This window comes from Cervus elaphus, chromosome 19, assembly GCF_910594005.1.
Source record: "Cervus elaphus chromosome 19, mCerEla1.1, whole genome shotgun sequence".
Classification (NCBI taxonomy): domain Eukaryota; kingdom Metazoa; phylum Chordata; class Mammalia; order Artiodactyla; family Cervidae; genus Cervus; species Cervus elaphus.
In genome coordinates, this window is record NC_057833.1 from 88,377,497 (window position 1) to 88,391,797 (window position 14,301).

At 48.5% G+C, this 14,301-nt stretch overlaps 1 protein-coding gene across 2 annotated transcripts in view; it reads left to right on the plus strand.

The window, feature by feature from the left end:
* Window positions 1-479: 479 nt before the first annotated feature.
* The window catches only part of CLSTN2 (calsyntenin 2), a 728,241-nt gene continuing 714,419 nt past the window's right edge, over window positions 480-14,301 (plus strand). Inside the window, exon 1 of one of the 2 annotated variants that reach the window (XM_043874074.1) lies at window positions 480-767. In XM_043874074.1, coding sequence (XP_043730009.1) covers window positions 665-767 — 103 coding nt within the window. In that variant the 5' untranslated portion in view covers window positions 480-664. The remainder of the gene's footprint in view (window positions 768-14,301) is intronic. The other variant, XM_043874073.1, reaches the window with a different exon arrangement.

Genomic DNA, 14,301 nt, shown 5'->3' on the forward strand with positions numbered 1-14,301 from the left:
CTCCCCAGACCAGGCGGCATAGAACGTCCAGAGCCCGGGCCAAGGGCAGGACTCGCAGCAACGCCCCCGCGTGTCTCGGCGCGGATGTCAGCTCCAAGGGCGTGGCGGGACCCGGCGCCCTGAGGCCCAGCGGGAGACGCTCAGGCTCCCGGGGACCACTTCTGAGGAAGCCAGTCATCCCTCGAGGCAGTTATTTGCAAGCCGGAGCGAGAAGGGTGCGGGGCCAGAGGGCTCCCCGCAGCCGCCCACCCGGCCCTCTGGGAGCCGAGTCCTGCCTGGAGGAGGAAAACTGGAGCAGGAGCGCCCCGAGAGCTCGAGGACGGCGGGGAAAGTTAGGGGCCGGGGGCGCGGAGCCGCCAGCTCACGGCCGCCGCCGGTGTCCGCGCCTCATGAATATGCAGGAGCCGCCTCCCCCCGTCCGTGACGTCACGGGCCGTCCCGGGGTGAGCGACGGAGCCGCTCAGGGTCCGTGCCAGTGAGCGCGGCTGCTGCCGGCGAGCGAGCGAGCGGAGAGGCGGTGGACACCGGAGACCGAGCGCGGCGGCTCCCGAAGCGCACCCAGCGGCAGGGCGAGGCGGCCCGCGGCCCGGCGCGCACCGGGAGGGGAGAGCCCGTGCGGGCAATAGGCGGCGGCGGCGGCAGCTCAGACGCGGCGGCGGCGAGGATGCTGACCGGGAGGCTGTGGGTGCCGCTCCTGCTGGCGCTGGGCGTGGGGAGCGGCAGCGGCGGCGGGGACAGCGGGCGGCGCCGCCTCCTCGCGGCTAAAGGTGGGTGCTGGGGAACTTTCTTCGTCTTCGAGGAGGAAAGCAGGGCGGGCTTGAGAATGTAAGCAGCGGGGACCCGAGCTCACGCTGGATTTGCACACCCTTCCTTGCCGCAGCTTCCCGGCGTTCGTGCGCCCAGGTTGCCCGAAGTGAGCGCCCTGAGCCGTGGACTAGACAGATTTCACCTGCGGACGCCGACCCAGCCCCTGGGCGGGGCCTAGGGACCCTGGGGAAGGCGAGGTCTGGGGAGTCGGGATAAGTTTGGGGGCTGTCTGCCCCGGGGTGGGGGCGTAGTGGCTGAGTCGCGGGCTCCGGCCGGGGGACGGCTCGAGCAGGGCGCTGTTGAGGCGCGGAGAGGCAGTTGTCTGCTCCAGCCCAGAGGGAGGAATCAGCGGCCGCGCCTCTAAGGAGAGCAGGGCTCGTCTCCCAGCTCGGGGATGGGGTGGAAACTTGTGGGCTCCAGAGAAGGCTCCCCCTGGCTGGCCTCAGGTTCCCCCAGGGTGGCTCTGGCTCCCCTGGGAACGCGCGCCCTCGGGGCGGGCCGCCGAGTCCAGGAGAAGTGCGGGATGTGATGTTTCCCACAGCCTCTGCGACTGTGCTTCGGCACCGGAGCGCAGAACCTGGTGACCTCCCTCCCCGCTACTCTGGTTCGCTTGGAGTTTTGACCTCTAGGCTCCTCGCGCCTCGGAGGAAGCAAGATCCGGGCGAACGCCTGGCGCGGTCGAGAGGCTGTAGGCTGGCGAACCGCGGAATTTGCTGCCTTGGTGTGCGTGGAGGAGCGCTGGGGTGGGGGCGACCCGAGGGTGAACTGCAAACGGAAGGTCACGTGCTTGCTGGACGGTGGTGGGAGAGGCTAGGGAGGAGCAGAGCGAGGGGTGGGTGGCGGTGGGCGCCGGAGAGGCAATTCTGGGCTGGGGCGCCCAGCTTTGTGCTAACTTGTTGATTCTCTGCGCTTTACCTAGGAGGGCGTGCGCTTGGTTTAATCGTAGTGGTCAAATTTGCGCGTTAACCAGCTCGGGGAGGACCGTGGTCAGTGACCGTCGTCAGAGGAAGGAGGAGTTTGCTCCAGTAGATAGAGACGCCCTATTAGAGGCAATCTGATTTGCAAGCTGGCTTTGCACTGTAGCTTCCACTTGGCTCAAGAGGGAATGTTTTCTGTTTTAATTACCCTTGGAGGGTGGGGAGAGTACGAGGCAGACAGTTCGCCTCCTGAGAACCTCGGAAATGCCTCTCCCGCAACTTGCGAGTGATACTGTTAAGAAGGATAGTAGAGTTTCTGTTAGTTTTGTGGTGACATGGTTTTTGGTGACATGATTTTATAAGCAGGCATCCTATTTGTTTTCATCCCATCCCCCCACCGCCATCTTTGAGAAGTAGTTTCTTTTGGCGGAAGACAGCTGAAAACTGATGATGAAAATGTCTCAAACATGTGGCAAAGGTAAAGGAATGCGTGAAGAAGTCGCTTATCACCCGAGAGACTGTTGTTTTTGTGAAAACGGAATTAATGAAGTTCCAAAACTTCTGCTCTCCTTCCCCACTATAAAAACGTTGTTAAACAGGCGGGTGATATCTATTTAATTTTTTTCGTCACTTTGTAGCAGAGCAAATGGTGTATGTATGAGCAGATGTCTGCAAACAGGGGGGCTCACAGCAAGTGAAGAAAGAAGGGAAAACTTGTTTGAGAAGAAGACCTGGTATGCTAATGCATCGCAGGGTTCCCAGGTTAGAATGGAAAACGGTACAGATAAAAGAGAAAGATTGAAAAGAAAAAAAAATCCAGGCTCTCAATGATTCACGCTCATATGAATAATTATGTGCATTTTAACCAACACTGTTCATCTTCCCCACACAGAACATACTCATTTCGTGCTGAAAACAAGCCATTTGTCTTTCTGGAGTAAAAAGTTGATTGGTCTGCTGAGTTGCTCTTTGAATCACCCGTCTTCCTTCTTTTTCCTACCACTGGGGGGCTGCAAAGGGCGTTGTTAGCTGCATTTTTTTTTTTTTTTTAAGACAAATGTGTAATACTTGATCAAAACAGAGACATTTACTATGACACTTCGGCTGGGAAATACAGAACTGACTTTCCTTCTCACAATGCACATGCATTTTACGTTTCCAAATTTCAAATCATCTCTGAAGAATGTTTGAGACACTGAAGGTTATGCTTTGTATATGATGCATCCTGCCACTGACTTTGCAATTTCTAACATTCATGTTGTTGTTATTCCCATATTACTAAAGAAGAGAAAAGGCAGGAAGGCATGCAAAGAAGATTGAATGAAAAATACCCTTCTTTTCCCGTACAGTTCTGAATTCATGTGTAGAGGAAGATTGGGAGTGGGGTGTCAGGCTTCCTGGCAGACTTGAATACACCCTCTGGACAACTGTCTGGAAGCACATCTTGCTGGCTTGGGCTCCTGTATGATGATGTGTTTGAGGCGCACAGCTGGTTCTGCCTTTGTGTTTCTTGCTTCTTGCCTGTAGGAAATCGAGCAGCTAAGCCCTGAGAACCGTTTTTGCAGGATCTCTGCAATTTCAGTGCAAACATATTCCCGACTTCAGAAATAATACAGTGTCCAGGGAGCTATTATAACCCCTTCCTTTTACTCTTCTGTATCTTAGCTATTCAAAATAGGCAAACACTTCCCGGACGCCTTGGAAGAACCGGATCCTATGCAAAGCTGAGAGGGTATTGCGGACCCTAGGAGCCTCTGGGGCAGAGAAAGGCATGTCTTATCCAGGGAAAAAAGACAATACAATAAACATCTTAAGATTTGTGTCAAATTTGGTGATATATCAGTGGTCTCAGGTCTCATGGACCTGGTACACAAACTCTTTTCAGTTCTCAACATCCAGGCATTGATTGTTCAGAACAATACTTTGAGTATGTGCTTTGCTTAGTTGCCCGGCTGTGTCTGACTCTTTGCGACCCCGTGGACTGCAGCCCACCAGGCTCCTCTGTCCATGGGGATTCTCAAAAAAATAGAAGGCTATTTTTCATTCTCCAAGAATACTGGAGTGTGTTGCCATGCCCTCCTCCAGGGGATCTTCCTAACCCAGGGGTCTCCTGCATTTCAGGCAGATTGTTTTACCGTATGAGCCACCAGGGAAGCCCAAGAATTCTGGAGAGGGTAGCCTATCCCTTGTCCAGGTGATCTTCCCAAGTCAGGAATTGAACCAGGGTCTCCTGCATTACAGGCCAATTCTTTACAAGCTGAGCTTCCAGGGAAACCCATACTTGAGTATAGACCATCAGTAATAACTGATGTTGTGTCTGTCTACGTTTCCAGAGCCTGGTTCGGTGCTTTGGAGGGTTCTTAGAAAATATAAGAAGACCACCCCCATTCCCATCTCATGACTGCCTTGCTTTGAGAGCTTTGATCTGGTTGAAGAGACAAGATTTTTATGTGAAAACCTTAAGAGAATGACACAGCAGGCTGAGTTTTGTACCAAGTGTAGTACCGTATGATGGGGACGTAGACAAGGGAGATGGGGGTAGGAAGGGGCTTGCAAGTGCAGCATTTGGTAATCAGGAGGGGAGAGGACAGAGCGGAATTGTAGCAGGAGTGGTATAATTGTAGTAATTGCAGTTTGTGGAACCTCTCCTTAGTGTAACAGGCACTCTGCTAATCTCTTTACCTGGACTGTCTTTCATATTTACAAGTCACGCAGGGCTGATGTTGGTAGCCCACTTTCCAGAGAAGAAACTAAGTCTGAAAGAGTGCAAATGACTTGCCAGGGCCACCAGTGAAGGTTGTGACACTGGGGTGAGAATGAGAAGGCTCGCCATGCCCAGTGCCCCCTGACTGTTCATCACGTGTTCTCCCCGTTGCGTTTAAAGGCAGATCTAGCAGCCATGGAGAAGCTGACTATATCTCTGAGATCCCCAGGAGCCCTGTGGTCCTGCCTATAAAAGGAGAGTCCAGGGCTGTTGTCTCAAGGGGCCTGTCAAGAGGTGAAGGGAGTGGGCCTTGTTCTTATCCCTGGAAACCTGCTTCGAGCAGCAGCCTCATCATCCCTCTCACAGATTCAGAAACCATCCCTGTCTATTCCAAAGTGCAAATGCAGGACCTCCTATGGGGGGAAAGTGGTGTGGGATTTTTATGGTGAATTGTCCTGTATCATCTCTGGGAAAGTAGCATGTGACTTCTAGCGATGTGACAGTAGTTTCCCCAACAACTGAAGCACAGTGACAAAACATCCCCAGCAGTGCATCCGAGGGCACTTGCTGACCTGCACTCATCCCAGAGTACCTATGGTTTTTGGGCCAGGATGTGCTCATTCCTGCCCTGGACCCTTTGGGCTATGTCTTTGGCCTGTAAGGTCACCTTCCTCATCCTGATGCCTTCTGTGACTCAAGACATGGCCAGGGCTGGACATGGTCTCCCCTGGGAGCCTCCCCTGACTGGTCCCCCAATCTGGTCCCCCAGGCTGCGGCTCTCCCTCTGGAGTATCTGTGCTCCTTGTCTGGCCCATCACCACCCTGTAAGCCCTGTGAGCTGGAATCTCATCCTGATTCTCCCTGCATCTCCAAGATTATCCTTCTGCCTGGCCTCTGGAATATCAGCCGAACAATCAGCTGCTGCTGCTGCTAAGTTGCTTCAGTCATGTCCGGCTCTGTGCGACCCCAGAGACGGCAGCCCACCAGGCTCCCCCATCCCTGGGATTCTCCAGGAAAGAACACTGGAGTGGGTTGCCATTTCCTTCTCCAATGCATGAAAGTGAAAAGTGAAAGTGAAGTCGCTCAGTTGTGTCCGACTCTTCGCGACCCCATAGACAGCAGCCTACCAGGCTCCTCCGTCCATGGGATTTTCCAGACAAAAGTACTGGAGTGGGGTGCCATTGCCTTCTCCAGAGCAATCAGCAGTGATTGGCTTAGTGAATCCACCTGTTTGAGGTTGCAGTGGTATTGTTTCACAGACATTTTGGATATTTTCATTTTCCTCCTGTCCTGTAGGAAGGAAAATTTGGGCTTAGTAACCAGAGAAACCTGGGTTCTAATCCTGGCCCTACCCCTTCCCAGTTAGATAATCTTGGGCAAATCAGTTAATCCCTTGAACCTCAGTTTCTTTATAAAATGGAGATACAAAGATCTGCCTTGCCAGGTAGTTGGCAGGATAGTGTTTAGAAATCACTTAGTGCAGTTCATGGCATGTAAACAGCATTAAATATATGGTGACTATAATTTCTGATCATTTAAACACTGGGTTCTAACATCTGAGATTCTCCATTTCTGACTGACCTCTTGGCAGTTCAGTAGTTTTGTTCATACCTTCTCTCCATTCAAACTCTGTTCTCTCTGTATATATGGACACAGTGATATATAAATACACATACACAGTGACATTTGACTTGTGAAAATACTACTCTATGAATGCCTTTGAGGCTGGGACCCATATCTCATCTCATTAATCTCTAAAGCCCTGGCACTTAATGCAGGGTGAGCTCTGAGGAAGGACTCAGCAATGTATGTTATCTAAATAAACAAACGTCTCTCAGTGCTGGTGCTGAAAGTATGGGATTCTGGTCTCTGGTGTGATTTGGGTTGTTAAGAGAAGTCCCCTGACCAGTGAATATTTTCTGCCTAGCCTTGCTGTCCCAGGAAACAGAGAAGCATCCTGTTTTGTTTGTTTAAGATATTGACCATTTCTGTGATGGTGCATGTTTATGTGGAAAGGGGTAACTGAAGCTGTGATAACCAAATGGCAGTTTGAGACAGATTATTACTTTATAATTTATTATTTAGCCCACCACTAATTGGAACCTGTGGAAATTGGAATGGTGGGTTTGTGGATGGATCATGAGAAGACTGAGCTGGGGAAAGCATGCTGAACTGAAGACATAGGCACTGAATAAGACAGAAGTTTGCTATCTTAGTCAGCTGGAGCTCCTGTAAAAAAAAAAATGCAATAGATTGGGTGGCTTATAAACAACAGAAATTGATTTCTGTGGTTCTGAAGGAAGTAAGTCCAAGTTCAGGCCACTGGCATGATTGGGTTCTGGTGAGAGTTCTCTTCTGTGTTGCAAACTGCCAACTTCTCATTGTGTCTGATGTGTGGAATGCAGAGAGAGGAAGCAGGTTTTCTCATGACTCTTATAAGGGCACTAATCCCATTCATGAGGGCTCCACCCTCAAGACCTCTTCTAATCCTAGTATGCTAGGATTTGGGCTTTAAGAAGAGGGTCTCCCAAAGACCCTCTCTTCTAATACCATCACATTGAGGGGTAGGGTTTCAACAGGTGAATTTTGGGAGAACACTGACATTCATCCATACCGTTCTGTCAGAAAGCAATAGGCAGAAGGCAAAAGAGGGCAGTGATCAGAGGAGAATGCCTGGGAGAGTGAGGCCAACCCAAATATGCATTGGGCCCCATTTTTAGCCATATCAGCCAATAGCTAGCTATTTCTCAGTCTCCTGTTATTCTGTGAGGGGAACAAAAAGATAAAGCAAGTTTCAGATGTCAGAGAGCTCACACCCTGTCTAGGGCAAACACCACACATGACACAAACTATTGAAGAACTCTATAGCTTCTGGGGAGAGGTCAGACCGCATATGAAAGACCTTGAAAAAGTCTTTCAGGAAAGACAGAAATTGGCAAGGATAGGAGAAACTAGGAAAGATTTATGAAGTACATGAAAGAAGTCTTAATGGGTGAGTAGGCATTTAGTAAGAAGATGGGATTGGGGGGTAGGACATGTAGCTACAAAGTAAGAATGCTCATGTTGGTATACAGGCAGGAGTGAAGAGGGAACCCAGCCATGGAAAAATATATTTCTGCACAGAGATTACAGAGCTAATAAAGGAATGAGTGTTTATTGAATGCATACCCTGTGCCAGGCACTATTTTAAGCACTTTGCATGTGACAGTTGGTTTGATCTTAACCCCAATTGGATTGATCTACCGATGATGTAGTTCGAATTACTATCCTGTATTTACAGAGGAGAAAACTGAGACTCAGAGAAGGGAAGTAGCTTGCCCAAGGTCCCACAACTTAGTGGTCATGGGACTGAGATGTGAACCCAGAACAGTGTGGCAGACGTGGACTTCCCGTGTCACATGAGCGTACCTAGCAGCGTGATGTGTCTTCAGTCTGAGGAAAGCTCTGAGTGGAGCCAGAGAGGCTCTGCTGCTCTGGAAGGCATCTCCTCACAGTCCGAGAGCATTTGGGTTTCACTACAAAATTGCTGAAAGAATTGGTTTTTCTGGAAGTCTTACTCTCTGATTGACTTCCCCATCAAGAGTGAGCATAGCCTCTCTCTTCTCACCTGGGCAGCTGGAGGCCTTCCTCCATCTTTCCTCACCCACCCCCATCACACTTGGCCTCAAGCAGAGAAGGCAGCTGTCTGCATTGCGTGGTCCATTGGCCGGGTCTCTTGGGCCAGGAAGGCCTCCCAGCAGTCGTTCATTTCAGTTAATCATGGCCCTCCTCTGACTCCTTTATTTATTTTTTTTAAACAGCCAGGTTCAAAGAAAGCTACCACAGACATTTTCAAGTATATTAGATATACTTGAAGCCTGGACTCAGGAGAATGAGGCGGTGAGTGTGGCAAGGGTGGGAGAGATGGTGTAGATGGAGTAGCAGGTAACCTGACTGCTCCTAAAGCCACCCTTCCTTCTGCTGTCATGGCTGGATTTTACACATATCAGTTGTCTTTTTCACAAGTACCCATTTTACACATTGGTAAATGAACATCATAAAATATGTTCATCTCAGCCCTCTAGGTCTTCATAGAGCACTGAGCTGAGCTCCCTGTACTATATATAGAGTGGCTTCCCACTAGCTCTTTTACACATGGTATTGAAAACACTCTGTTCTACAGATGAATCAGGAGACCTCTAACCACACCACGATGTTTGAGGGAATCAGGTGTGGCAGATGCTATTGGAATTCTCACTGAGAAAGCCTGTGAATGCTACTCTCATTGCTTCTAAAAATGCTTAATTGGCTGAAATTTAACTTAAGTTTTGCTGTTAAAAAAAAAAAAAAGGCCCACAACACATCATTTTTGGTGACTTCTGCCCCTTTGCATTTCCATGCTGTCTGTTGTATTATAGAGTTAAACAAATCTGCAGTCTTCCAAGTAAGTGTGACAAGGAAATCGTTGTGGAGAAGGTAGGAAAGGCATTTTCTTCCAGTCTCCTGACTTGGATTCACTGATCAGTGTGAGGCTCAGGGCACATCACTCAGCCCTCTGATATCTGTTTCTTTCTGTGCCAAAAGGACACGATGGCATCTCCTTCCTCTACTCAAGAAAGTTCTTAGTATCCACTTGCTAAGGGCTCTGAATGCCCTTTGGAAGGATAAAGGGTCTAAGCAAATAAAATGATCAGATTTAAGAAACTGTCTGAGAGACTTCAGGGCTCAAACTCCCCCCAAACAAAGCCCTACATCTTTCTGCCTTTATACTGTCTTATCAGTTCAATTAATGATATTTTCAGAAGTCTGAATTTAGCATTAAGGCTCTTCCTTGTTTTTTCATGTTTAGTCTGCATATGGCGCACAGCGGGTGGTCACCATGGTTATGCAGCAGTTGCAGGCCCATAAATTTTCAGGGTAGAACCAGTCAAAACTTAATATGATGTCAGGTTGATGTGTCGTTTTCCCATTTGCATGGATAACTGCATTGCAGCAAATTAATTAAAACAGATAAATGTTAATCTAATGCATGTCTCCTTGTAATTAATGAAATATAACCATTATGGGGTATATGATTTATTATTTTAATTTATAAAATACTGAATTCTCCTGTAAAGTTAGATACAGAAAGAGAAGAAGCTGACCCATATAGAGCATTAGGAAAAATAATCACATTTCTATAAATTAATCACTCTCTAAAAGGATATAGTTCATTAACACCATGAACTGAAAGTGTTAGATGTAAATTAGATTAACCTTTTTAGTGACACTTCCATTTATATTGCATATTCTCTTCAAACCCTGAGCACTTTACATATATTAATTCAATTAACCCTCCCCAGACCCTTGTTAAGTAAGTATGTATATCAAAGTTGGAAAGGAGAAATGAAACCCTTCAAAAATATTGAAGTTCTGGCCATAAAGTGCATTATTGGTGATTTCCCCTGCATCAGTACAGTTTGCACTAGACTTCTGTAGCTTGCGAACACGGCTAGGTATTTAGGCTCTCTCGGGCTGTCAGGAAACACTTAGCATGTCAATCCACACCTGAAGCCAGAGATGCTTCTACCTGATGCTCAGGCTAGATGCTCTGAGGAAGCTTCTGCCTATTTCACAGAAGGCACCCCAGCACCCCTGGCTTTGGGTATGGACAGGGCAGCCTCAAGTGGATGTGGGTAATGGGAAGTTAGTGCCCCATTGGGGTATCGAGGGTCATTTTGCCCTGGGCCCCTGTAGCTCCTCCTTTTCATTCTGTCTTTGACTGTCTGATTGCTGAGGACAGGCTGGTGAATAAAACCTTGGGAGGCTATAGGAGAAGAAAGAAGGAGGGTCAAGTGGATGGAAATGGACCCAGACTCTTTCATCTGGGATCTCTACTCAGACCTGTCAGGTTGGGGGCCAAGATCGCTGTCCTTTTACCTGCTGGGGTAGAGAGTGTGAGAGAAGAGGAGTCCCTCACCATCCAATTAAAAGCCTGCTTTTCAAGGAAAGTTTGCTGAGTGAGGACCGGGGTCTCTGTAGCAGCTTATCACCTGCTCTGTCCCTCTCTCATGGGACCATGGAGATTGCACAAAGGGGAGAGGGAGCAGGGCTTGTAGTATAAACACTTATGAAGAATCAGGGGAGGGACTTCCCTGGTGGTCTAGTGGTGAAGACTTCACCTTCCAACCCAGGGGTTCAGTTTGATCCCTGGCTGGGGAGCTAAGATCCTACATGCCTTGCAGCCAAAAAACCGAAACATAAAACAGAAGCAATTGTAACAAATTCAATAAAGACTTTAAAAATAGTCCATGTCAAAAAAAAAAAAAAGAAGAAGAAAAGGAATCGGGGAGGAGACCCTGTATGCATTTCCTTAACTTGATTGACTGTGTGTTTGGATGTGTTTGGTGGTTTGTGGTTCTGAATGTTTGTTTTTCCAACTCTTTCTGCTTCTGAGTTCTCCAACCCGCAAGTGCTCTCCTAGGGACAGATTTTCACTCTGTTCCACAACCCTTTGAAAGGCAGTGTGTTTCAGATAACAACAGCCTGACCTGGAGCTAGTGGTTCCAGACCTACCAAGGATAATGTTAATCCCAAGGAATGTATCACAAATGGTTAGACGTCACATAGAATGTGGGAGAACAGTGTTGGAGTGTGAGACTGCTTCTCCCTATTTCTGGAGTTCACATACTCTGGTCCTCATGCAAGGACAGCACCCACCCAGTCCTAGAATCTCAGTTAATAGTGCTCTGCCAGCACTTCTTGGCACACTTATCTGCTGCAAAATGCTCAAAATTCTCTCCTCAATACCCTGTATGGAGGGATTAACAATCAGGACTCTCAGCCAAGAGCTAAAAGACAAGCCATCACTCAGGAAACTCACAGAAATGCTAGGCAGTGAGAGAAGATACTGAGTTTGCATTTTATTGTATTGTTTCCTTCTTTCATTCCTTCCTACTTTCCTTTCTTCCTTCTGTCATCTTCATTTCTTCATTTCTTGTTTATTTTTGTTTGTTTGTGGGAGCGTGTGTTGTCACTTGGAACAGGGAAGGAGGCTAATCAGAGATTTATAGAGCTAAAAAGAATTTTACATTCAAGACCTAGATTTCACTTTCTTTTTATTGGCTATTTTTTTTCCCCAAAAGCAAACCAATGATTTTGGCTTTATTGCACCATCATCAGAATTATCAAGATGGTTGTTTCTTGTGTATTAATTTTTAAATGATATTTAAGTCTTTTTAGTGGTTTATTCCTCTTTTGACTAGAGATCATGAATAAAATATTTTCTTCTTGAAGAGCCCCCTGCCTCCTCTCTACCCATCTGCCAGTACTTAAATTCCAGCCCTGTTTTGTGGAGGAACTCAAGTCAGACATTAGTTAAGAATCTTTGCTTGAAGATGTTTTCCTGGGGTTTTGCTTTCAGATGCATCCCACCTCTTGTCTCAGAGCCCATGAGGGAGAAGGGGAGGGCTGATGAAATTGTTGGGTCACCTTCAGCACTCTTCTCATCCACCGTTTTCCATCCTGAGCTATCTCTTCCTGCTCCCCGGTTTCCACTGGGATCTGTGTCTTCAAAACCTTGGAGGACCAAGGACTGCTTTTGGCTGCTCCCTGGAAGCCACTCCTTAAAATACCACCAATATTAAATGAGAATCATCTTCCTCCTAATCTTACAATCTGTTTTCTCAGTCCAATGGGAAATGTTAATAGAAGTATCTTTAGAAGACTTGGCTACTTCTGTGGATCAGAACCATCTAATCTTACTAAAGACAGAGGGCTCACTATGCAGTCACAGCTTCAAAACAAGTCACCTGTTCATACTCCCAACCAAATGGACCCTGATAGGGGAATTTGGAGCTGCCATTGCCCCTGTCTCAAGTATCCTAGACCTGATGCCTTAATGCTCTACTTACATCATCTTATCGGAGAGGAAACACTCTGACTTTCCTGTAAGCTAAGGTAATGGGACATGATGCATGATCTCGCTTAGTGATGTGTGCATTTAGAAAGAGGGAACACAGCTCCACCCCTAGGGTTAAGCCTTTGCACACTGGTGGCATTTGGGGTAGCATGACAGGCTGTCTGGAGGCTGTGGGGGACGTGTGAGACAGATGGGTCTCTGTCATGGTGCTCAAACAGTATTAGAGTGATTTAGCTTCTGTGCTCAAATTGTGGAAACCCTCTGGGAATGAGTCTATTTGACCCACCTTACCAGTCCATCCTAAAGGAGATCAGTCCTGGGTGCTCATTGGAAGGACTGATGCTGAAGCTGAAATCCAATACTTTGGCCACCTCATGCGAAGAGTTGACTCATTGGAAAAAACCCTGATGCTGGGAGGGATTGGGGCAGGAGGAGAAAGGGACAACAGAGGGTGAGATGGCTGGATGGCATCACCGACTCGATGGACATGAGTTTGAGTAAACTCCGGGAGTTGGTGATGGGCAGGGAGGCCTGGTGTGCTGTAGTTCATGGGGTCGCAAAGAGTCGGACACGACTGAGCGACTGAACTGAACTGAACTGAACTGATGTCATCCAAAAGCTGGCAGTGGTGGCTATGGATCCTTAAAAAGCTGGGCTCCTGCCCGTACTGACTGCCAGCTCTACTGGGCCTTGATGGCTTTTCACTCTTAGGTTCTGGCATGGAGACACCATGGTGCTTAGTGTGTGTGGTTTCCATGGCTGTGGGTGAAGACGTGCACTTGAACATCCTTTCTCCCCAGAACTAAGGCAACCTTGATTTCTGGGAAACTCAAGCCCTGCCAATCCCCAGCCAGCCACCTGAACACTTAAGTAGGTACCCCGAGAGGCAAGGGAGGGAGTCAATGTCCATTGAAATGCAAGAGTCTCAGGTGTGAAGATAGGGGTGCTCAGATTGAACCACAGAAGCGCTGCCTGAATATGGTCATCCAGCCCGGTGTCTCCTCTGCATTAGCCGCAAGGACTCAACCTAGTTCTCTGGCTTGATTGCATCTGCTTAAAGGCAGGACAGGGTGTTTCCTGAGCAGCAGCCAGCACGCCTGACTCAGCAGTCGTAGCACCCTGCTCCTTCTCTGTCTGTTGTTCTCCATGTGTTCTTCAGTGCCCTGGACTGTTTTTTCCTCTGGTCCTTGCTTCTTGTGACAGGCACCATCTGTACCCCTAACTCTTTCTACTGCAGCCATCTCAGGATGGAGGGCGAGCCTGGGGCGTGGTGGGGAGGCAGAGTGTCACAGCTCAGAGAGCACTTGGTAATTTGGATTCTCCTGGCCTGACTGTACTTCTCTATCCCTCCATCTTGTGGACTGATTCCTCTTTAATCCAATTCAGCCCTTGTCACATCCAGTCCATCACCCCCGGTCAGCATTCCTCTGTGTCACTTCATCACTTTCAGGATAATATCTACTCCTTGTGTGCACTCAGATGTTCAGTCATATCTGACTCTGTGTGACCCCATGGACTGTAGCCCGCCAGGCTCCTCCAGGCAAGAATACTGGAAGGGGTAGCCATTTTTTCCTCCAGGGGATCTTGCCTACCCGGGGACTGAGTTTGTATCTCTTGTGTCTCCTGCATTGGCAGACAGATTCTTTACCACTAGTGCCACCTGGGAAGCCCTACTTTCCTTGGCTTATCGCAGAAGGCCTTTCTTTAGTGGGTGCCCACCTGTTCCTGGGCCAGAAGGTGTGCTTATGTGTACAGGGCCCAGCTCCTGGCACAGTGCCTAAGTGAGCAGATGAGTGAATCTTCTCTCACATTTTCTCCTCATGCTTCAGCCTGACCCGAGGAAGGAACTCAGTTCCCTGCCTCCTGGGCCATCTTGTGCTTCTGTGCCAGTGCACACACCCTGCTCTATCTGCTTCTGCCTTGCCTGGCAGCCTGGTGCCTCCTCTAGGATGCATCCCTGGGCTCTGCCGGAGGGTATTCTTACCACTCCCCAC